At 42.1% G+C, this 25444-nt stretch overlaps 1 protein-coding gene and 1 long non-coding RNA gene across 2 annotated transcripts in view; one reads left to right on the top strand and one right to left on the bottom strand.

Moving 5' to 3' along the window:
* Nucleotides 1-25444, bottom strand: part of LOC124409003 — an 85017-nt gene that overhangs the window by 10112 nt on the left and 49461 nt on the right. The window contains exons 4-7 of the mRNA XM_046886391.1: nt 14674-15072; nt 5655-5779; nt 5355-5562; nt 2175-2289 (exon numbers count right to left, since the gene is read on the bottom strand). Coding sequence (XP_046742347.1) covers nt 2175-2289; nt 5355-5562; nt 5655-5779; nt 14674-14827 — 602 coding nt within the window. The 5' untranslated portion in view covers nt 14828-15072. The remainder of the gene's footprint in view (nt 1-2174; nt 2290-5354; nt 5563-5654; nt 5780-14673; nt 15073-25444) is intronic.
* Nucleotides 8242-24528, top strand: LOC124409004. The gene is made up of 4 exons (XR_006929489.1): nt 8242-8376; nt 11286-11298; nt 22173-22176; nt 24518-24528. It is a non-coding gene; the product is annotated as an uncharacterized LOC124409004 (long non-coding RNA).

Genomic DNA, 25444 nt, shown 5'->3' with positions numbered 1-25444 from the left:
AAATGACGAAATGGCAGCTGATCTGGTTTTCGATTACGAAGTACACCGAAATCTCATTTTGGCGACATTTGTTACCGACATTACGCGCATGCCGATAATGTATGGGTGTAATGTCGGTAAAAATTTACTGACATGCGTGGAAGGTCGGTAACAAATGTCGCCAAAATGAGATTTTGGTGTACTTGGTAATCGAAAACCAGATCAGCTGTCATTTCGTCATTTCACCATCAAATTTCATGGGACTGGGCTCAGAATGTGTGTTTCATCACCGCCGAGTGGCATCATCCCGGATAGGTCGATCCATTCAATGCAACTGTTAAAATTTGGCCAATTTCTGTGGGCGGTAACCAATCTGTAAAAATTTTTTCTAAATTTTGAAAAAGTAAAAAGACACTCCACTTTTTGCCAAAATAAGGCATTAACGGCCCAAGTTTCACTCTGAACGCCCGAGCGGTATGGAAGTTTTGCATCCCCGCGTTTTCTAGGTGTACGACGCGTCTTTATAAGCACCTTAATTTCAATTTGCCAAAGCCTCGGGCGTCACGAAGAAAGGAAGGTGAACCAAAGTGAAAAGCAACGCAGAGTATACTACAGGTAGAGATTGGAATTCTACGTGGAACATAAATGTTTACTGCAAGCATTTCGGATTCTAAGATGAAGAGGCGAAGGAAACGGCAGGAGTTAGTTAATAAATGATATTCAAAGATTTCCCCAACCTTGGCCTTCTGGTTTATTGAATTTTCAATCCCGCTCCGCCCCCAATCATTCGATAATCTGTTACTCGATTTGATACCAGCGACTTAATACGATTCGACAAATGTTGCGGATTCCATGGCGTTGATTTTATACGGAAACGCAATTTCAACGCAATCTTGTATCATATTTTCCCTTTTGGCATCGATAATTGAAGCTTGCGTTGGAACTTATGCATCCATGTATATATGTATGTAGTCAATCGGGTCTCACTGATTTTGGTCTCAATCGACGCTGCTTTTCCAAATTTGGAACTGATTGGATTTTGGCTTTGTTCAGTTCAGTACTTTTTTAATTGTTTAAATAACAAATTTCCAAAAAATAAAATAAAAATCATTATATCTTGAGATTGGATGAATGGTTCAAATGAAAATTGATACTGTAAGATTATTTGGGCCATTGATCACGAATCAAAGGTCAGAACCCCATTTGTAATGGTGAATCCATTACAGTGGTTAAAAATAAGAATAATAGTCAAATTATCATGCAATATGGTACCTGAAGGTTTTTAAATTGGTAATCACGGATCTTAATTTGTAGTTCAAAATTTAAATTAAATATTAATATTTTATTCTCCCTGTGAAGTCGGAACCTGCAGTGTGAAGCGGGAAGTTCAAGGACTGGCTTACAGCCAGTCTAAAGCCACTTGTTTTCTCTAAAAACGGAGAACCTCAAGTTAAAAAGGTTTTTGAAGATCGTTATTGAGCGGCGCGCTGCGTCGTGAAAAACGACAGAGATTAGTGTGTAATTAGCTGCCCGAAGGCTTTTCCGGGAAATTAAACCGTGGATACGAGCGGCAGAAGGGAATCGAAGAAAAAAAAAAATACAAGGTGGAAAGGAAGCAGTGAATAGAAGAGGAAAAAGCACACTTCCATTAAAACCATTCCCCTCTAATCCAAAGCAGAACACTGGGGGCACGGAATGGCAGCTTTCTGAATATTTGATATAGGGATTAACAGTGGCTGAGTAAAAAAAAAAAAACTAAATATATCGATGATGGGAAATCAGAAAACGTTTGAATAACAACGGAATATCTCCAATATCACCGATGCATAAAATATTCGTACAAGGAAGACCTGTTGAGGAAGGAAAAAATTCACATTGCAGTGCACTCCACACGCAAAATGTTTATTCCTTAAGAAATAATTGTGTAGAGAAAAAATATATTATATAAGTTTAAAAACTATCTGCAAATTCTTGAGTTTCTTTCAACGGAGTCTGAATTTTCAGCAATACGAAGTGGAGTAAGCAAAGACTACTGCAGTGTCCCGTTTCCGGTTTTTATTTCGACCCCAATGCATGGCTGTTATACAATTTGATCTTAATTTTGCGCAGTGGGAAAGGAAATAAAACTAGGAAGGTTTGAAAAATTGTGGGGAAAAATAATTAATTTGATCGCGTACTCGATCGATCGGACTCACCAGATGTTGAGGAATTTTTCACGGACTGTTCGTTTGACCGTGTCACTTTTCCGCCGGTACTGAAGTCTCCGACACGCCTCGGTCGAAATTGGTTCTGGAAGCTGCTTATAGAACCCTGCGGAAAATCGATAAGAAAAATATATAAAGGTCAAGCTTAAGCTGTGATCATCGACGAGTATAACAAGAGATTATTAAATTCACAGAACTTTGAATAGTGCTACTACGTGTGTCGGTGTAAATCATTCGGACGAATGCGGCAAAGAAGAATAATAAAATAAAAGCGAAGGGACCGGCAACAAGCTTACGCGCCGAGAATATCTTTTGCATGCAAATTCGCTGGGCTTAAATTTGCAAGCTGCAGTCTGGATATGCAATTCTTATGCACGGCACACGTAGCGTAATTTTATCGCCATCGTTCTCAACATATTCAAGTGCGGCTTCGTATTACATTGTAATATAAAATTCTCCTCGCGGTCTCTTTGCGAAACTTACATTTGAGAAAATTCTCCCGGCTCTGAAAGCCGGAATCTTTTTACGTGCAACGTCGCTATGAAAATAGACATTCAGTCTTTTCCGAACAAAATATCACCCTAAACATGTCGAGAAACGTAAGCTCAGCGTTTTTCAAATATCCCACCAATTCATACATCCTTGTTTTATTTAACCCAGTGTTTCCATTTTTTCAGAAGATTCTTCTACGCTCCGGTTAAAGGCGCGTTGGGGTCAAAATGTAATTCGAATCACCCGGAGCGTAAACGGGTAAGAAAAAAAAAGACATTAAAAAAATTATGAAATTATCCCTTCCTCGGTAAAGAAGAGGAAATCCTTGGAGGATTACAGGTGGAAATTAAATTAATTCTCTTGCTTGGTCTCGTTTGCTGTACTTTCGTTGTTACTTTTTCTCCCCTTTTTCGCCCGGATCTTGGCAGAGCTTCGCGATGATACAGAGCTTCAATCCGTCCCGGATTTGGCGCCGACGAATAAGCGGGAAAAAATATCGCCCGACGGTTTGAGCCGTGGTGTATGTGGACAAATATTTATTCACCGGTAGAGCGCATCAACCCCGTATATTTAGGATCGTTGTTGCTATTTACTGACTATCGTATATCTGTCAGATGCCCTCGCGGATCCCCGAAGGATTTCGTCAAGACGCTGAGAAAAACCGGATTCGCTTCTCACGAGTCGTCTACGTCGCGTCGGTGAAAACATTTTTATTGTAATCATGTTTCCATCCCCACAGATGACACGAAGTGTTGACTGAAGTAAAATTTATGGAAATAAAATATTCCTTATTTCCTTCGACAATTTGTGTAATTTTTAATAAATTTGCATAAGAGGCGAAAGGAGCTTGATGTACATGCATAATTCAAACCCTCAACGAGACACCTGTTGATTAAAAATTTTAACGCTTAAAGAACGGGGAATCTTTGATACTCAAAAATATCGTAGCCGATTTTAAAACGTAATAATCTCACGCAAAATAGGGGACAAGGTTTCGACGTGGATATTGTTCCGACTTAAATGCTGGCCCAACTCGACAGCCCTTCGTTTTGAGGGTTTCTCTCGCGATTTAAGGGGGTATTTCCATATTTTTCGGAAGGACGACGAGACCTGCGGGAATTTTTATACACCTCTGGTGCTTTCCTGTATTCGGATATTATACTTATGTACAGTTACACGGTACATATATCGATTTGGCAAACACGCAACATCAACTTTTTTCTCGCATTCCGTTTTTTTCTTACATTTTTTAACTCGGTATACACCAAGCAATAAGCTGTGAACAACGCGTAATTTGATTACGATTCAATTCCCACTTATTGCTATATTTCAAAAAGATAACAAGCTTCCGCTCGGTGAACCAAAAACGCGAACCAAACCGGAGATAAATTGATGCTGGAAGAGAGAAAACGTTTTTACGAGGGGACACGTATATCTTCCTTTTATCGGTTCAAACTAAGGCATGATTGAGTTAACTTCGAGGTAACTCTAACAGTTGGTTAGCTTCCTGAAAACGTGCAGTAAAGCATAAAATATGTGTGGAAATATACCAAAATTCGGCAAATAACGGGTTTAATAACGATCATGAAACGTGTAATTGCAAATTCAATTGCACACGATAGAACAAAGCTCAATTTCTTGTGACTCTGACATTTTTCTATTCAATCACATATCGACGATGAATGGGAAAAATTAATGGCTCTGTCAGTATGCTGTGATTGGAACGGTTTCATAGGTAACAGCTGTGGACCAGTTTTATTTTCATATAAAATATCGCACAATGGCCGTGCAGCAGTACTCGATGCTATAGACTAACCAATTTCAGACCTCGTCAGGCTGCAGCGTGTAATATTCTACTTTAGGGATGAATCCGAGAGGAAATGGTGAAAGTTGCCTGCAGGCTGAGTGACCGAGTCGCGCATGCGCAAGATAATTCAACTTCATTGGTCAGCGAGATCCTACCGTTGCAATATTCGTGTCTATCAGGCAGAGCAGCCAACTTATGAAGAATTGATCGCGAATTGAGGTTATGTTATTACGGTGACTCGTAGCAGTCAGCAGTCAACGGCCAGTTGATAATAAAAGTTCAAAGCCTTTTCGAATGACTACATCAATTATTATTTGAGATCTGCTACGTAACCTGATCTACAAGCTACGTTTGACAGCTGAAGTTTAGACTGGCCAGCTTGCGTAACGCAAAAAAAGAAAAGCTCGCGCATGTGCAGTTAATCGCTCATCCTGTCCGCTTTCACAATTTTCTCTCGGTATTTAGTTCGCGTAATTCGATACGTATCTTAGTCGATTTATAGGTGATCGTTGAGGGTCGAGACTTTCCAAAGTTATCTCGTTACCGGAGGGAGATAACAACCCTCTACGACACACCGGGAGTAAAATACGTTCAGGCGGCTTCGTTCGCATGTAGGTAAATAATTTGAAACAAGAAATAGGGACACTCGTCAAATGATTAATTTAAACTTGTTCGAGCTTCCGTTCAACGGAACAGATCTGTAGACTGTTGTTCTGTAAATTTGTTCAGCTTTGTAGCCGCCAATTCGAAGCCTACGGTTGTACTATTTTTTAAAGGAAACTGTTTTTCCTCGAAATCTGCAATGCATGGAATTTCGCAAGATGCGATCATCACCTCATCGTGTGCGTGTAGAAATATTAGCGCAAGCTCACCCAGCCAGCTGAGGTGCTCGGTAGTTTCGAGCTTTTTCCTGAAGGCGTCGACCTGCCTTTTGAGCTCCCGGAGCGGCAGAAGCGGGGCCGAAACGGCGACCTCCTGGTGTTCCCTGAGCTCGCGTTCGAGGGCGGAAACCCGGCGCTCGAGGGCGCGGAGCAAGTCGGCGTCCAGCATTCCGGTGCTCCCAGGATGAGCCCCGACCACCTTGTTCATAACCGAAACACGCGCGGGGAATTAGGGAGGAAGAGCTTGGTTGGCACTCGAGAAAATTGATCAATAATCCTTCGGGAAGTTACCTGCAGCGAATACGGAGTCTCCGGAGTGTTCGACGGAAGGTGGGGCGAAATGTTCAAGAGCTTCTCTCCCTGGCGAAGCTTCACGATGTCCAGAGGTCCAGCCTCTGCCGCGCTTCGAAAGAGTTCTGCAACATCGACATCGACAATCAGTTTGACAAATTTATCGGCGTTCCACACTGTTTACAGGAAAATCATTCGATTTGCGATTTTAAACGAGGTCAATGAGAGCCAAACGCGCTGTGAGCGCTTCGCGCGTAGCGCCTAGGGCGAAATTAGCTTCCATTCGGTAACGAGTGAGACACTTCAAAGCTCGCAATATCATCGTGTCATTTCCATGCAAAATCAGCAATCGAGTTACGGAATGGAAGAATCCGGTTTTCCTATATATCAAAAACTTGTGTCCCCCATAGGATGATTTATTTTCAATCCAACCTTGGGTTTCAAAAATATATGGTCCTGCAAAAACACCAGACGGGATGTTTTCGGTCCTTATAATACCAGGTACGTGAAATTTATGATGAAAGGAAAAGTAACGGATATTTCTACCTCCGCTGGATGAAAAAAAAAAATAAAAAATTCTCCGCCTCTTTGTCACGGGATTTGTGTGCGGAGTTATGGAGCGGAAAGTATAACGTGTTTTCAATTCAATTTGCAGATCTGTCGACTCACGCCAGCTGTTTTCTCCGCTCAAGGGTTCACCTAATAACGGGCAAAAGTTCAAGGAGCTTAAGGATACGCGAAGCTTGATTAAAAAAATTATCGAGTCACCGCTACCACCGCAGAGCTTGAATACTTTGAATTCTTCGTCGCACCTGCAGTGCGTAAGTGCAATTAGATTTGTCTCGCATTTCTGCGGCTTCAATTCGTTTTATCGAGCCCTGACAGTCGCAAATTCGCATTCTGCATGATCCTGACGAAGTATAAAGTTTCAGCTAAATGACAGTTACGACTGCCACACGAATCCTGCAGTTTCTTGCGAGGAAATCATCTTTCCAAAAATCCTATATAACGCTGGAATCGTTTCAAGTATTATTCATAAGTCATTATCCCTATATACTCGAGAAAAACAGATTCACTGAGTCTTTTGTATTCGAATTACCGTTTCGTTCTTCAATTTCTGGTTGTAAAAATTTTTTTGAGGAGAGACGGTGAAAGGAAATGAAAAATTGCTCGCGCTCACGAGGAGTCAAGATTATCTTCGGAAGGTTCGGTCTATTATACGCAGTTATATGCACATAACGATTATTACCTGCACGTAAATTGTAATGCGGGTGTCCACGTGTAGCGGGTGTCATTGCTCGACGAAATTTAGTATTCCGCAAAAGTATTTCGACGCTACCTTTCAACTGCTTGAAATTCTCTTAAGCCTTATACATGCCGAGCACTAATTCAAGTGAAATGACGCACGTGCCACTGCTAATAAAAGAAAACCTCTACACGTATCTGAGAAAACCGCGATAATCTGACTAATTGAACGCCTCGACATAGATTAAGAAGTACCGCAAACATCGAAGAAGTGCGAGTCGAGAGAATAATTTTCAATGCGTCGTCGCTCCTTGGGTCTAATCAGCTAATTTCACAGACAAGTCCCAACGACGAGAGGAAGAATAGCCATAAGAAGTTGAAAAAATGGTAGCTCGTTTTTCGAGGCATAGTTTTAAGGTCGAAAGCTCTTCACTACGACGAGCTTGCAGAGCGTCTTAAACGTGAAATTTGCGACGAGGTCTTTCCCGCTAATTAGAAGATCGCGTGAATAGGGAAAAGGAAGACGACGATAATCTGATCGAGACAGTTTAATCTATAATTCTCCGGGTGATAAATCACCCCGGCTAAACAGACGATAAATAATCTTATGTAGGTGAGCTTAATTATCATTCCACTCGCGTTTGATCAGATTCTAGTCTAGTCAGTTCCCCTTTGTGTCAGCACGTCGTCGCGGCTACCGCGGCGGGTTGCGGTTACATCGCCTTCAGCTTCGAGGAAATGAGATGTATAATACGTTGCTGGTTTGTACGCGTCGGAGCACGCTGGCGGTAAATCATTGAAAACGCCACCATGGATGCTGAAAGCTCCGCAGGGCATCCCGGGATTATTACCCAATCATCGATCCTTCAACGTTTCCCGAGCTCATCCACGTGTCAGGCTAATCATTTTTAACCAAAGTAATTGCAACAGCTGCGGCCAAGTAATTACGTTACGATAACTAGCGGTCGGAGAAAAAGCGCTCCATTATTCTTCATCCGCAGTATTCCCTATTCATTAATAATTATTCGCCTCTTATTATTCGCCTATTTGTCAGGCCAAATCCTCGCTTTACGGACAAAAACGTGGCGAAGATTCCTGCGTATAATAGATTATACGTGGAGGGTGGATAAGCGGATAATGTGTTATAGTATACTAAAAACTAAGCGACGCGTATTTTTTTTATCTGCCATTACACACTTTGAAGGCTTAAACGACCCTCCACAGTAAGGTGTGTCAAGGGATGATTTGGCGGTTTTACCCGCGAGAACTGGAAATGTTTTTTTTTCATAACAAGTGTTTTCTCAATTAAAGAAAAGAAAAACATAGAAAAAAAAACTTTGGAGGGTGGTTTCACCCACTTACAGTGTTTAATGGCAGGTAAAAAAAAACACGTGTCGTTTAGTTTTTAGTCTACTATAACATAATACAAAAGAAATGCAATCGGAGAGATCGACTTGGGATACCTTCCTCGTGACAGGTTCACCGACCGTTGAATTATAGAGCAATCCTGAAGCATCCGTGAAACTGTATCATCCCTACGGCCAACGACGCCAACTCGACGCCACTCCGTCGCGTCAAGTGTCGCTCATCTACTGCAGATCGATCGCTTTCCCGAGCTTTATATGCAGCTGCCGGTTTTAGTGGTGCATCTGAGCGGCCATTGTCATTCCGGAAAGAACGGCGTTTGGTCTGAGATCTGACTAGCCGTGTTATAGAGCTTGCGAAATTCATTGGGAACACGGTCGACGAGCCATCTAATGCGGAAATCGTGTCTTTATGATCGACTTCACGATCTTTCACGGATAGTTGGTGAGGAAGAAAAGCTTTTATTCATCCTGGAATTTCTGTTCCTCGTTCGTCGGAGTCGGTGAAGAAAGAAGTAAAGCTGTAGTCTGTTCGTCTAGGAATTAGGGGTTTAAGAGCTTTCGAGAATCTAGATCGAGCGTGGAAATAAGTTTAATTTGAGTCTGATGGTTGGATAATCGATTGCGACTAACGTAATCTTGTTCGAACCCGTTTCATCCCACTCTTACAAGCCCCGAGCTTCTAAGCTCTTGCAACCACTCGTGTGTCTCTTTGCGTGTGAAAATGTCGTTCCGATGGGGCTGAAATTCGCACAAATAATAACATGAAATTTATCCTGAACTTCGGATGAGACTTGAATTATCGGCGTGACGCTAGACGCGACTTAAGTACGCGTCAAGTTTTCATTCCCTCCAATTTTCTCGCGGACGTAATCATCGTAATGGCACCGACGGTCCAAGGGAGGGAGTCCATTAATCTTAATACACTCGAATTGTAAATATTTTACGACACGAGACCGACTGGGTGAAGAAACAAAGCGGCGACGACGACGTCGCGACGCTTCCTCGGATGAAACAATGCGCTCAAGCTGCGAGATGGACGCGTAGGAAGCAGCTAGCCGACGACGACGGCAACGTCGTCATTCGGAAGCAATTTGTTGCTGGAAAAATCCGAGACACCGGGTAAAACTCGGTTGCTCTCATTCCTGCTTAGTGCTTATCCCTGGCTCACAAGGTGAGTATCAGAGATCCTTGGATCATGGATTCTGCCCCAACTCCTAGGACCATTTCCTTGGCCAGAAATATGAAACCTGTGATGTGTAATTCCATCTCACAGGCCTCTCTTCACTCTGGTGGTGAAAATTGATAATATCAGCTATTTGACGAGCAAAATGCTGTGACAAACGAAATATGTTGTGTATTTTTACCTCAAACATCAATTTTTGTTTTTTTTTTTGTCAAAGTTTCAATGACGGGATGTTATAGATTCAAGTGTGAACGCATCTTAGAAGTTTCGGTAGGATCAGACGATAAGTATTGAATCGTTTGTGTGTCACAATTTTCGTATAAAAATAAAGATCTTTTGAAGTTGAGAGATCCAATTAAGTTGGGAATGCAGCTCGAACAAGGATGAATGTTGTATGATGAATTCATCAACAGACGACGAATCAATGTAATCAGTCACCTTTTTTGAATCCGTGAAATCTGTTTTCGTCGATGTTTCCTTTCCAGCAGTACAAAGATAACACGCAGACCCGTTTTTCAGGACAAATACTCTCTACACGGTAGAAAATGCCAGTGTTTTGTGTTTCGTTAAATCTTTCGCAAGCTCCGCACATCCCTCTGAATTAAGTCACAATTGAGGGCTCCCCTTACTTGAATTCAAGCCCTACGTTGCGCCGGTACGGCGGAGAGTAGAACGTGAAGAGGGTTTTTTTCATTTCGCGTGGGTCCTCGGTATAATGAAACTTTTATTAGATTCTGCGGTTTTTCGTGCATCCTCACATTTATGCGACCATTTAAACTCAATTTCGGGTGTTTCTTTTATTTCTGCTGTCTTCAAATTATCCAGGGCTACAGCTCTACTAGCTCCGTACATGCCTTGGTTATTATCCTGTATGTTGTTGTTTAATCTATTTGCTGGCAAATTAATAGGCATCTGTAGCAAGTAAAACCGTGAATTTCTTCACAGCCATGCAGGCTATCGAAACGGTTCTCACTGAACTTTCAATCCTCCCCCCCCCCCCCCCCCCCCCAAAAAAAGAAAAACTTATTTTTGCGAATTGGAACAAGCACTTACTTATTTCTTATTTATGCACAGAGAAAAATGATACCCGATTTCTCTCGCAGGTATTCTTTTCTGTTCTTCGTTCATTTCTTTTTTTATGCTGAGTGAGAATTGAAATAATTGATGTCAACTTTTGTCCAGGCGTCGGAAATATTAACAAAGTCTTTTTTATGCTCTTATGAATCCTGCCAGATGCGTAATACCTTTCCGTCCGTCCCCCCCATTTCACTTTCGTATTTTTATTTTTTATTTATTCTTTCTCTTTCTTTGCACTTCCCTGTTTCATTCATTATTGAATTCCCTTGGCCAATGAAACGGGATGATGAAAGAGTGGAGATGAAAGCGGGCAGAACCTCCGGGTGGTATTTTCTTTCGCTGTAAATGGTGATGATCAAGCGGCGGGTGACTTCTCAATTTCTCCCTTTAATTAATTGCATCACGAGGCCGAAGCAAGTAGGTAGATACGTCTCGATCGAAACTACGAGGGATTCCTGATTGATACGGTAATCGATATCGACGACTGAATTTGGCTAATTATTGAAACGCTAGGTATGATTACTAAGATGCGAGGAAGATGGGAGACGGAGGGGGAAGCCAGGCACACGATACCGGATACTGCGCCATTGCAAGCGAATAATTATAATATCGAAATCTTTCCTGACATTCATACGTCGCGAGGAATAAGCGGATGAAAATTAGTGCGGATTGGAAACAATATTCATGATCTTACATAGCGAATGGAAAAGAAATAGAGTACCTAGGTTAAATAGTAATTAAGTAAACATCAAATCGTAGGATGAAATACAAGGTGAAGGTGCAATCCTACGTAAATACATATGAATTTAGGAATCTGTCTACCCCTGATTCTCGTTTACCGGAAGAAAATTTCTTTCAGATGAAATGGAAGGTCGTTCAAGGAGTAAGAAGTGAAGAATCAGCTTGCATCCGAATGGAATAGACCAAAAAATATGATTGCCTTCAATGGAATAACGAGTCTAGAATCACGACGTTCCTCGTCTCGATTTGCTGTGGCTTAATATTTTCTCTATTGTACCGACGCACGTGGTTCACGTACAATAAGCGTGTGCCGCCTTGTCTACGATTAACAAGATTCAAGGATGATACAGCAGTGACTTGAGCGAATCCGGCGTAGAAGTCAGTACGCTGAAAAATTAATGACCATAGCCTGCGTGGCAACACACCATATATACATAATTTACGGTGTTGACGAATCTCCCCCCCTCCCCCCCGAAATCGACTTTAAAAAATTCAGAAACCAATTGTATAATAAGAAACTTGGATCGCAAAGCGAACTATCTTGGAATTGAGGTAAAAAAAAATGCCTGTATTACCGACAAACTTGTCCATGTCAAGCAAGGATGAAATGTTTGAGATGCATTTCGAGATTTTCATCTTATACCTGCCAGGAATTTTTGTAAGTTTCGGAGATTAGTGAAATTAAATCGAAATCGAAAGTCCATTAGGGCCTGGAAAGTTCTTCAGCCCGCTTAGTTGGCTATGACTCGAAATCATACCAAGTTTGGAATGATAGTAACAATTGATGCCTATCTGTGGACGGAAGTTTCGAGTAGCCAACGAGCCGTGGTTCGCCACCCGGCAATTAGAGTAAACAGGACCTAGTGCAGCAGGATCTGGTTCGCTTGCTCCAGGCATTTAATTAAGTGCGACTACACGTATCGCTCTGGCATTACGCCCACGCAAGATTGTTGCCGGATCAAGTAACGGAAGGTGCGATTTGGTGAGGCTGAAGTTCTTAACGTGAACATAGCGAAGCGATTGAACAAAGAAATAGGTATTTTCACGTCCGCAAATTTTTAAACGAACAGAAAACTAAGTCCGACGACTCGAATGTGGTTCAACGTGTTCGATTTAAAATCGCAATCCCTCAAAACTACTCTCACACGTCGAGACGTGTCAGAATCGACGAAAACATTGAATTGATTTATTCGAATTTAAAGTGAAAAGGAATATAAATCTCGAGTGCAATTAAAAAATTTATAAATCTCGAGTGCAACTAAAAAATTTATAAAAATAAAAATAAACGATTTGGCCACCATGAGACCAACACGGAATTGTTTTTCGGATCTACAGAAGCTAAGAAAACAGGATTCAGAAAAATTCACTTTTCGGAAGGGGTTGTTATTTCCGATGTATGCTTATGGCTGTTTCAAGTTTGCACATGGATTTTAATGCCATGTTCGAATGGTGCCGAGTTTCCGAATCTCTCACAGGATCATCACTGTATGTTAATTTTTTATTTTTGTTTTTTTCTTGTATTTTCACTTTCATCCCTGACGCGATAATCAGACAACCAACTGCTACTCAACCTCTGCCGATATTTTCAATCATTTGGTAATCATATGCATGACGCACACGGAATGGTGAATTTTTCAACTTAAAAAGCGAGTACTTATTTCTAAATAAATTAAGAAAAATGTTTATTACACCGAAGTGATGGTATATTTGATGTAGAAAAATTGCGATGCTAATTTTGTGCTATTTTTCTCGAGACTCAGCCGCAAGGAGACCGCGAGGACGTCAAGGTGTTCTTAACCCCGCAGACGGGAGTAGTTACAAACACCGTCTACGATGCCGACTGAAGGTGTGGCACGTCCATTAGGGGACGAGAAATGAGTAAACCGATTAACGATTAACGAGCCCCGAGTCGCCTCAGACTGATCGATTAAATCGACCCCCATAGACGATTCGTCGCGACGTAATAAACATTGATTAAAGCTCGGCCGAACGAAAATGATTGTATTTTTTTCTGAAGAAAAAAAAAATAAATAAATAAATAAATCTCGTCTTTTTTATTGAGACCATATAATTTCGACAGTGATTTCGGTGCTGGAAGACTGACGAAATTTCGCCAGACGTTGAAGGCTCTATCTCTTTGCTAAAAACAACACTTAAGTGCAAATTCTGTTTTCGTGTTTAAACACTTGCAGTCTTTTTCTGCATGGGCTACCAGTGAAATATAATGAAAAATCGTTCGTTCCGGGTAACGTCGCACAGCGTCATATGCAATCGTTGACTAAATCTCTTCGTCAAGCGGAGCAAAGTGAATAAATGAATAAAATATGCGACGCGCCCCGCAGTATCAAGTGTCGGGTTGGACAAACAGAGAAATTTAATTGACCCTTTGGTTCTGCCCTACGCCAGCACAGAATGTTCATCTTTGTACTTACCCGCGACATGACAGTATAATTTCATTCAATCCCCAAAGCGCTGCGTCGAATCAATACGTGTACTTCATATTCTGACATAACCAGTTTTACGGGCAAAGTTTAATTATCAACGGTTTTTGTCGTGTAATATATGCACGGATTGACGACTCATCGCGAAACTTCACTGCGAAGTCAGCGGTTTCCGTTTCCAGATCGAATTTCCATGACTAATAGTTGCGATAAGCAAATAGTGAAACCCTAACTTTTACTCCGGTCGTAGATTTGAAATGTATGACTAAAATGTAGTTAGAAAATTGTTTATCGAGTTCATTTTCAAGAAATTGTGTTTTCAAAAGAAATGTTATAAATAATCAATCAATAAAAAAAAATCAATCTATAGATATTATCGCGAGCTGCTTGGAGATTTATTTTTTCCCGGTATCCTACACCCACGTGGTAAAGCTCTTCGAAATGAGTTCTAAAGACGAAAAAAGTAATCAAAGGTTGACGCAAGTCCGACCATTAAATCAGGGTATTAACAAACGCGATAAAATAATGACGTTAAGTCCAAGTATAAGGTATGAATGGGGATATCATTACGAGATCAAGGGTCTTATATTTTACTAACCTGTTAGAACTTTCCAATATTTTCAATAAAAGCCCGTCTCTCGATCATGATGAGCATTAAAGCTATCAATATAGATTGTCTCAGGGAAATGCCACTCGCATTTCTTCGTCACTCGTGTTACAGTCAGGAGAAAAAAAAAAAAAAATCGTGCAAAACATTACCGAAGATCATTTCCCTGATAAACAGTATAATTTCGATAATGTCATACAAGTGGTGGACACTGGAGACTCCCTTTGTGCCAAACAGATCTGACATTACAATCATCGTGACTGCGCACCTAAATGACAGTCACGTGGATGCATACAAATGCCGCGACGTCAAGGGAACCGTCAACCTTTGGAACCCTTGGCGATGAGCATCGACTCACCCTTGATCTCCTTGTGCGTGACTTGGTCCGGGTGGAAGGAGGCGACCTCGCACCGATCGCCGACGAAGAAGTAGATGCTCGTGAGGTTCGCCTCGCTCTCGGTACTGTCGGTGGTCCCGTTGCGCGGCTCGCGTTCCATGGCCCGAGCTGACATGAGCCCGGTGCTTTCCTCGTCCTAGGAAAAGGTGGGTCAACTTGGGTGACGGGTTGCCCGCCGGTTGTCGGGCTCATCGCATCGCCACCTAGGCACCCCGGGCGCCTCTCGCCTCGGCCGACCTCTCGAGCCCCTCTGATCGACTGTCTCTGAAGCACACCGAAGACCTTGAACCGCGGGCGACCGACGACCCTTCGAAGGAGAGCTTCCAACGGCGCGGAGACCTCATGCCGTCATCACGGGACCTGCAACATTCCAGTGGAAAAAACCTCGTTTCATTTCCAGAAAGGCTCGGATCGGGTGGGGATCGAAAGTTGGTAGATTGGAACCACTAGTGATGACTACTGATCAGTGACATTTTCGAAAATCAAGATCTCGGACAAGTCACTCGATCTTCGTCATTTCATTTTTGTATGTTTGAAATTTTGGTACATCGGTTATTCGGAATATTGACCCTTCCAAGTTTTGACATCAACTTCTCAGATCAGGTTTCTACTTTTTCGGAACACGTCAAGGATATTAATCATTGCTTATACTTTTGTCAGAGGGGTGTGAATTCCTTGCAATTTTAACGAGACTGAAAAGATGATATTCAATGTACGACTTGACCCTTCAAGAGCCTCGTTAGAATTAAGTCAGCGTTGTAGAGTTGACGGAGAGGCATCTGATAAGTTTTCATTCGACGGTACTCGACTCGTCAAATACTCCTCAAGTCTTCTCGAAAGATTATTTGGGAGATTCTTGAATAAAATACCTATCCTGAAATTGTACGCGGGATAAAATATGTGTGAGAATCACTTGAGTCTGATATAACGACAAGCTTCCTCCCTTTACCTTCTCAGTTCGACCCCACGGCGTGATCCAAACGTAAAAAAATGTGTCGGTTACATCTGGTTCGCCCGATTCGACACTTTTTATCAGCAGTTTTGCAATAATTCTCGGTACAACGTCTGAGCTCGCCATCTGCTTACTTTCTCATGATAGTGTTTGTGCAGAGAAATAGAAAAACGATAGAATTGGTGATACGAGAATTGTTAAAATGAATTACTTGTACCGAGTTACCAAGAAGTACCTGCAGATTTAGATGAAGATTGGGGAGGGTTATTTTTATTCTTCCAGCAATGATAACTTTTTCGATACTTTCTTCATCTCAACTACGGAGAAGCAATCGATTTCGTCGAATGTTCACAAGAGAAGGCTTGGTGATTGACGACTTAAGTTTTACCGAAAGAGAATTTCAGGCGTAGCTTGGAGGGAGGAAGATTTTTTTCAAAGACTCCAAGACGCAGCTCGGTTTGACGCTCAGATTGTGTCATTGTGTACTACGGTGATCAATTCTCATCAAGACTAAGCGAGACGCCTTCGCAAAATTAAAATGGACCGAAGGATGGGAATCAGCATCAAAAAGAAAAAAAGATGAAAATATATTCTGGCACGATTATCGACTTGCGAAAATTTCTGGAAGGAATTATTTACGATATCTGTTGTGTATTATGTCGAAGAAAAAGTAGACGAAGAAAGCGAACATCATCTTCGCTTAGATTTTCACTTACTTTTTTCATTCTATTCGCATTTCCCAACCATCTCACGGTGAACAGACTCTACGAAATATCTACGTACGATCTGCGTGCAATTTTCAAGATGCGGAATTTTACTGTCCGCATGGGAGAAAACTGCTGAAAATAAAATAAAAAATCTTCATCCCTCAGCATCAGGTAAACGTTGTGCAAAATTCAAGCGGCAATTTATTATTTGGCACATAGCGATGCACGCTCGATGACTCAACCAAAAATTCGTTGGAATCCTCTGCTTTTTCCTCATCTCATGAAAAATGAAGGACTAATTGCATGCTGTTCATTTCAGAGGCGGTTCCGCGTTCCTGAAAGTGGCGAACATCGTCAGCCCTCCTCGACAAGCAGTCATAGATCACCGTCAAACTTTTTACAGGCTCGTTGAATCCTAAATTATTCATACATACGGAAGGCCCTGACATGAGTTTCAATACGACGAAAGGATTTACTTTTTGCACGTACAAAATTCTTCTCTCTGGTCGATGAAAACCATCGAATTCAGATTTGCGAAGATCAGAATTCGGCAAATAAGCTACGCAAGTAACCAAAAAATAACTTTAAGCACGATTCAAAATTCTGCATCATATTTCTTGCATAAGTTTGGTATGAGGTGAAACAAATGTCACGATTGTTTATTTCCACTCTGTTTGCACGTATAATGTGAGTTTTGTGAGCAATTACCTGTTGGACCCGAATGCATTTGAACATCCTATAAACTAGTTTACCGTACTGACGAATAAATCCCTCACAGTCAGATTTTACTCGGTAATTTTTTAACTCACTAACTATTTTTTCAATACTTATCCTCTTGAGAAACAGTCCAATATAAAAAAAAAAGTTAAACTAACGACTACCTTCTTCTATCAACCTACTACTCAACTCATCATTTTTATGTCCACACCATACCATGATATAAATTCTGACGATTGTTTATCCGATTTAAATTGACGTAAAAAAAATTGAAAATATGCGGCAAAAGAGCAGCCTGTAATTCATGGACTTCTTTTCTGTCAGCATATTATTTCACGCCCAGTACAACGACGATGTCAGGCATTACAAAAGGAACCATTATCGTCCGCGTGAACTGGCAGACGCATAATTCGACCGGCAGCGGCCACGCGAGGCGATCGATTCGAAGAGGCGTCGAGGAGTATCGGCAACCCGGGCCCAGAAGCGTGGTTACGGAGAGTGAGAAGTCGAAAGTAGTACGGAGGGTGTTCGTTCAGGGTGTACAGTCGTGACGGCAAATCCCCAGCCGACAATCGATAAGTCGTGTGCGAGCCTGGGGCTAGTAAGTGACGTAACCTGCCAAGGGGTAGTGGTGTGGAGGAGGGAGGGGGGGGGGGGGGGGGGAGGCGAGAGCCTCTCCAAGAACTGGAATGAAGGTTCGTTAACGGGGAATGATTTCCACAGCTGATTGTAAGCGAAGGTGGAGCAAGTCACCGCGCACCCAAAGGAGGCAGCGTTACGTGTTTTGTCGCGTCCATCGCTCTTTCGTGCTCATCCATTTACCGAAATCGCTCCAACTTGTCCGCCGGTATATACCAAGAGGTTTTCCGGAAATGACTTGATCATCCTCTAGTTTGTATGCGGAGCCAACCTCGTGAAAATGTCACTAACATGGCAGGCAGAGTGATCGATCCGTGGTGGATTATGGTTAAACGTCAACCGGTCGATCTAGGGAATTTATTTTTGTAAGTGAAAGCTTGCTTCAGGCTAAGAGCATGGATGTCAGTCAATCAAAACTTGATTTTCGTTTCCTTAGAATGACTTGATGATCGTCTACTTTATACGTGTAGCCAACTTCGTAAAAATGTCACTAACATGGCAGGCAGAGTGATCGATGCGAATTGGATCACAGCTGTGCCGTGAACCTACCAGCCAACCCTTTTTCAACAAGCGAGAGGTTATGGTCAACCGTCACTTGTCAACCGGTTAATTCTAGGGAATTTGTTCTTGTCAGGTGAAAGTTTGCTTCAGGCTGCGAGCATGGATGTCAACCAATGAAGACTAAGCAAGTCGAATTGCGCGCGCTTCTAGCAGGTCCTTTAAAGAAAACCTCTCGTTACAACTGTGTGTACTTCACGAGCCTGCGAGAAGCACGAGCGGGGAGAATCGACGTGGATCCGCATGTTTCCTCCGCATCTGACTAGGAAAGGGGGAGGGAGTTTCAATTAAATGTGACGAATATATCTGGGGGTTTTTAATCTGATATTGACACCCGGGAGATTTTTGCAGATTGAAACGAGGAACAATTATCCGGCGCGACAGGTGACGCAGGGCATGGAGAAGGCAGAGGCGATTTTATGTCCGGTCGAGTGTAGGCTATTGGCAGCTGTGATTGGTTCACGGATTTTTTTTTTCACACTATTCAATTATACACGTGCCGGAGGCAGCGTGGCAATCACAGGGCCAATAAAACTGGCAAGTGCACCTTTATCAGATTATCAACGTCACGCGTACCTGCCTGCCTAGCAATATTCCATAAATAATTCACGCTTCGGCCAATACCGTATAATGTTTATTGAAAATCAATTTTACGCTGGATAACGCGTAGTTAGGAACGCGAGGAAACTCGTCGGGTGAAGTAACATCCGGAGATGCGTATCGTGCACGAATCAGCTCTGCACTCGTGCCTTTTCCAGGGCTGAATTTAACCCTAAAAAACTAAAATGAACAGGAACCGACGTTAAATTAGCCAATTTACATTGAACCCCGCCTCAACCTAACCAACGCGTGATCAGGGTTTACAAAAAATTTGCAAAAAAAGAGCTGATGGATATGCTGAATGCCGTTACAGGTTGTAAACACATTTCACTTCAATCCTGCGTCAGGGCTCATGACCAGCGGTTCAGTATTATGGCTGGTTTGTGCATTGTATACACGCATCAATATTTGCACTTTGCAACCTGCCGGGAGCCCGGCAATGAATGCACTGCAAATTTGCGCTCAGCTTTAAGGCTCCGAGGGCACAGTAGTAACAGTCAAACCGATGACTGGCGCTATGAATCAACCCCATTTATCAGTATAGACGCGTATCATTGGCGCTGCAGTCTGTTGCCATTAATGCTTGCTGAGCTAGTTGAGAATTGTACGTCATACAAGCAACGAGAATCAGAGCATTGGTCAAAATTTAAACCGAAAAGAGAAGTGGGTATTAAGGATAGTCTGATACATACTAAACATTGGACTGACTATCAGTTCCTTCAACCGTTCATGTGGTTTTGAAAGCGAAACACCGCAAAGTGATCCAGCTTCGTCTAATACGTGATGACATTACGTTGACCACGTCTTCTCCTCTGCCGTCAGGTTTAGAGTTTGTTCAATTTTCTCTTGTAATCGAATCGTTTAATCGCATTTCATCAATTACCGAACAATTATCTCGATAAACTTTCGTTACTTACTTCCAAGGCTCATGGGACCGTTTCCCACATGCTCGCTACAACCACGCAATACCCGGAGCCACCCTTCTGATGCGACCACGGGCTCCACGATCAAGTTATTAAAGTAGCTGCCTCCCCTTTTTCCATTTCTCACCCACCAACCAATAAAGAATTTCGCTTTCATCTATAAGTCTTCATTCTGTTCTCACGACGGCGTCTTGACATTCGAAAGTAATTGGCTGATGATCGTTGTCACCGCTTCCCCCCTTCTCTCTCTCTCTTCCACACATTACCAGTAGAACGACTAACTGTAGAATGAAGCGGCTGTATAAAAAAAGATGTATTCTGCCCAGATTCTTCTATAAGGTGAACAGAGCATTTTGACTTCTTCGAGTTGCAACTGAGGAGGCTCAAGGCACTTAAAACCGAAAGGAACACATGCGGGACATTTAGAGGGACATTTAGAAGGAGAGCCAACGAAGGCGGGAAAATGAAAGGTGTCGGTGCCGTCAGAGGAAGAGGAAGCAGCGCGACTAAACTGGTCTTGGCTCGCCACTAATTGCGACATCCTCTTATGCGGCGTTAAGCACTGGGAACTTCCGTCGCATCAGCGAGCCTCCTCGTCGCGCCGTCACCGAAGGAAGCTGCCAAGACGGTCTCACCCACGCTCATCTCCGGTGTCCGAGCGATTAGGGGTCTTCGCTCCGCGCTTTCATCGACTGCAGGACTCCAATTCTCTCCTCTCCACCTTCCCCTCGACGTACGCACGTCGGTTCGTCAACCCTTTGTCTCGTCCCCAAAGCTTATAATTCTCTCACAACACGTGTGCACACATCGACAAATTCTTTGGACAATTTCCGTGTCACGACGCCAACGCCGCGCTGAGAATTACGAGGATCCACAGAGAGTTTGGGAACAGAGCCTTCGACGATGACGTATATATATCCAAATATCGATGTCCATGTATCTCAAGCACCATCCCGATATCTGGTCGGCTTTTCCGAGGATTCTCAGAGGTTTCAGCATTGCCGGGTAGCATTGGCATGGAATTAACGGGTGTTTGTTAGCTATCACGTGAATGCGAAATGAAGGCGTGTTCGTAAGCCTGTCGAGCACCTGCTACAGCGGTTGGGTGTAATTTATTTAGAGCAAAGGTGCGCGTGGCTCGAGCTTCATTCAATCAACCTGTATTTTCATAATTAATTGGTTATTGTGCTAAGCCTGGTGGTGCGAATTGATTATTCAAACCACGTTCCAACGTTGCGTCCTGGTGTCAGTCGATGTCGTCAATTCGACGAACGCATGCGGGTTGCATACACGGTGAATCGGGATGCAAAAATGGAAGAAATCACAACTAGAGAGTATAATATGCAAACAATATGATGAGAAAATTCTGTGTCCAAATGGAGTCAATTTTACAAGGGGGTTGGATAATTGTTGCTTTTTAAGATATCTCATTGTGGGTAGATGCAAATGAAGTTTCTTGTATTCCGTCTTGACTAGTTGAGTTTTTGCTGGGTGGCACAAAAGATGACAAAAGCGACTGCGGAAAACCTTCGTTGTTAACGTTCATCATGAATGTAGGATATCTGCAAGGTTTCGGAAATCGACGATCCAAAAACTGTTCTATTATGATGTGAGGGCACCTTTACTGTGGCGCCAAAAGCCGCAACCAAGAAAGGAGTTCACTGAAGTTCACCCAGCACAGTGAGATCGATGATTCCACGTCGTGCGAAGAGGTCGGTGCCTTCGTGAATGTTGAAAATAATTCGGATCAGCGTAGGACTAACGATGAAACCAGTATACCAGAAGGGGATGCAGACAGGGTTACATAATTTTAACAATTCAACATCATAAAAGCGTAATGAACCTGCCTTTCGCAAAGTTTTCTGCGATGGTCGGTAACCCGGAAAGTTGAGAGTATATAAGGTATAATAAATTATTGAACTGCCTGCGCCCGAGCAGCCGCTACCCGTTGGTTGTGGGCGCTACACATATTATCGAATCAATGTATCGATTTATTCCTATTTTTCCCCCGGCGGCTTTTCACAGTGCGCCGATTCAAACGAGCTGATGTGAAATAAAAGGTTGCTACGTAGAATTTTAGGTTGACTCTCGTGACAAACCACAACGTTTGAGTCAAGCCACTTTCCCCGTTTAGTTCATCGGGTAACATTATTTCCGTATTACTTTACGTTGATATCATCACTACATTATCATTACATTAGAATTCCTTGTCTGCATTTTATCAACATTAATTTTTTTTTTATTCTGTATAGTATTTTATAGTTGTGGGTGAAATTCTGGGACCATTTTTCTTGCAGCTTATTGTTAGAAGTGCACTAAGTGGCTCGAAGAGGTGGTTGAAATCACGCCAATGAGGATGAAGAGTTCCGTTAAACAGCGAAGCTGACTTCCGTTTCAGGATTTTCGGTTCAAGTTTTACATTTTCTTTGTATACTGCCCGCTTGTTTTCACGCAACTGCGTCTTCGACCGCAAACGACGAATGAAATGAAATGATCCCTAGCAGCCTTGAACGGTCATTTATTACCACTGATATGATAAACGTGGATCGCAAAACAGTAATTACAAGTTTACAAATACTGTTGTTGTTTTTTTTTTGTTTTTGTTTTTGTTTTTGTTTTTGTTTTTTAAACGACGATGTAACCGTAACTTGTGGCTATTAGTTCCCGTCTGACCATCTATACATATATTTCCCCCCGCATAACGGTTTCAGAGGTCAACTGCACGCCGCGATGTAATCTCCGTCGTTATGTTGTTATTAATTATCGTAACATCATTATCTTCACGACGTAATTACGTTGAGTATAATTTCATTCGCAAACATGTTGTACGGGGTGGGCATCAGCGTGTGAGGCAATGGCGCCGACCTCACGCTCCCAGCTTATAGGCATTACTGATTGTTATAGCTGCATGGAGATTGTCTTCCGTCGCTCAAATTCTGAACACACTGCCGTGTGTCGAAGCTATATTACGTGCACCACAATTGGGGGACCCTGCAAGTATACACGTGCAACAGCAGCAGTGTAATCCTGTTCGGATCAGGAATGGATCTGATCATGACGTCAGTCCTGAATCCTGCATTAATTGATCATTAAAATCTGGCTACTTTGCAAAAATTTGGCGAGGAAGATTAACGAGTTACGTATAGAGACGAGTTTGGTTGACGCGAGTCAAACCCAAGCCGCAAGATCAGCGGAGGAATTATTATCGGGATTCTCTTTTAGGTTTCAGAGAGAAGAAGCTCTACCAATAATACGATAGCAGACGGAATATGTAATGAGACTGGTGCCTATGGTGACACCTGCCATCCGAGAAAAGGACACGAAACAAAGTTACCTAGAGACAGCAAGTGTCGAATAACTGCTTATGGGAACAACTGCAGTAATAGATGACGGATTTCCCGAGCTTAGTCTCTTGAGTTATTATAAGTGTTGTCTGTGAGCTACAGATCAAATCTACTCTCATCGTTATATAAAACATGTCACAAATGTCATGATATTAAACATAAATTAACTCCGGATCCTGTGATACAACGGTGAAGACTGTTATCGACAACCATATATCAACTCCGAAGCACGTAGCAGATCGTCAAAGATCTCCACCTGCCATTACAAATTGTAGCTGTATTATGTCACAATTTTTAAGGATCGTCAATTTATTGAGTTAAGTATTATTAATTTACGAATATGTCAATTTCAAATTCCAACTTTACTGAAGCAAATTTAATCACGGGATTTAAACTTTCTAGACCGATCGACGTGTTTTAAAGTATGTGAATGAATGAATGATAGTAAGCTTATCTTTTTGGTACCATTATCGGATTTGGTGTCGAATTGATTAATAGTATCATTCTTTGGATCGAAGAAACCAAATACACATTACATATATTGCAATGTTTTCTTCCTTCTTGTTTAAAAGGTAACTAAATATAAACCTACGTCTGAATTTTAATTATAGTAATTCTCATTCTCTTTCTTCTTTCCTTAACTTCGCCTTAGGCAAGTAATAATACCGTTACAGTAAGCAGAGCTGAGATTGGGGCTTCAATTCGATTTTTCCAACCAATTAGCCGCATGTTCGAAACGGCGTATAATACGTTTCTTGTATGTATATATTACATACATACATCTATACACACGTGTTTCGTATTTTCCCATGCCCACATGCATGTAATGTCAAATCAGCGAAAGACGCCTCAAGATGTGCTCACGAATCATGTATCTCGGGTTTCTTGGGTTCTCGATGTTCCTGTAAGAGGTTTAAGAAGATGAACGGAGTAAAATGGGCTTTTGTTGGCTCGGAAAAAACGGGAGAACTCGTCTCCTGAGACTCTCCGAGTCTGAGAATCGATCATCGCATAGCTGTAGGTTTGATAAGAAAGATAAACGGAAAATTTTACTCAATTATTGCTGGAAGTAGATTGGAAACTCTTCTTGAACTTTGAGGTGTACATCCCACAACATTCAATTTATATTTCATTACAGATCCTTCGTTCCCCCGGGAACGTTTGAAATGTACTGTGTTAGATATCACCCGACTGTTCCTCAATGTCGAAGACAGTCCACAAAGTTTTTCTCAATCCTCTTTTATTTTGTCCATATAAGATACTTGCGATACTTGGACTGATAGTAACTCGGTGTATGGATGTGTCAAGTGACGAAGGTGCAATCTTTTGTGGTTGTGACCTCGAATCGGTACATATCGCATGCAGGTGAGACGACAAAGTAACCCTAAGGCTTTTGGAAAGCCAATATCTTTGTCTGTCACTGTGAAGGCGTTTCAAATATTTAGGGACTCTTAAGTCATGTGACACGTAACCCGAACATTCGCTCGGTTTGAACATTCGTGAATTCTAGGCACACCTACTGTCTCCCTGTCTCTCCGTTAGCGTTCCCTGTGATGTTTTATTTATCGCACTGAGCAGCCCACCATCTTACGAAATTGATGCGACGTACGAATATTGGTATGGAGCTATAGGTTAGAGAGGATAGACGAGCACGTCGTTCATGTTTCTTGACACTTACTCGTCTCAAATTTGGGCAAGTGTCTTCGAATTGCGCATTTCATCTTTCCCGCCAATTCTAAACCCCAGTGGCGAGGCGCTTCAATGCTCAGTTAATAACTCCGCCATTTTGCAACAATTTGACGATAAAAAAATTTTCTTGTACATGTCAAATGTATGTTAAAATTAAAATTTGCATTCAAATCCATAACGAGATTACCTTGACTCAAATCCCTGAACCAGATGTGAATGTATTTTGCACTCGGAACAAACAATTACAATCAATTCAAACAGTTTCGTGGACATTAGTTTCTGGGCTATTGTAACCGCGCTGGTGGATGGCGATGAAAGAGGAATTGAAATTTTTTTCCGAAATAAAAACATACCGTGATGGAGCAGCGATTCACGGTTATTGATGCAACGATGTCAGGTCCGAAATCTATAACACCGTTGAAAATTTCAACTGACAGATGCTTTCATACCGCAGAACGTCGAAGCTCCAACACCGACGGAGCCATTTGCGGAAAATACCATCAGGTGGTAAAAATGAAATCTACTCGTCATGTCCTCTGCATGAATATGACCCTTAAAAGATGAAAACGGAAAAAGTATAAAGAGAAATGGGCCGGCAGGAGA

This window comes from Diprion similis, chromosome 8, assembly GCF_021155765.1.
Source record: "Diprion similis isolate iyDipSimi1 chromosome 8, iyDipSimi1.1, whole genome shotgun sequence".
Lineage (NCBI taxonomy): Eukaryota > Metazoa > Arthropoda > Insecta > Hymenoptera > Diprionidae > Diprion > Diprion similis.
The sequence above is the reverse complement of the archived record's forward strand: the minus strand, read 5'-3'. Positions and strand labels throughout refer to the sequence as shown.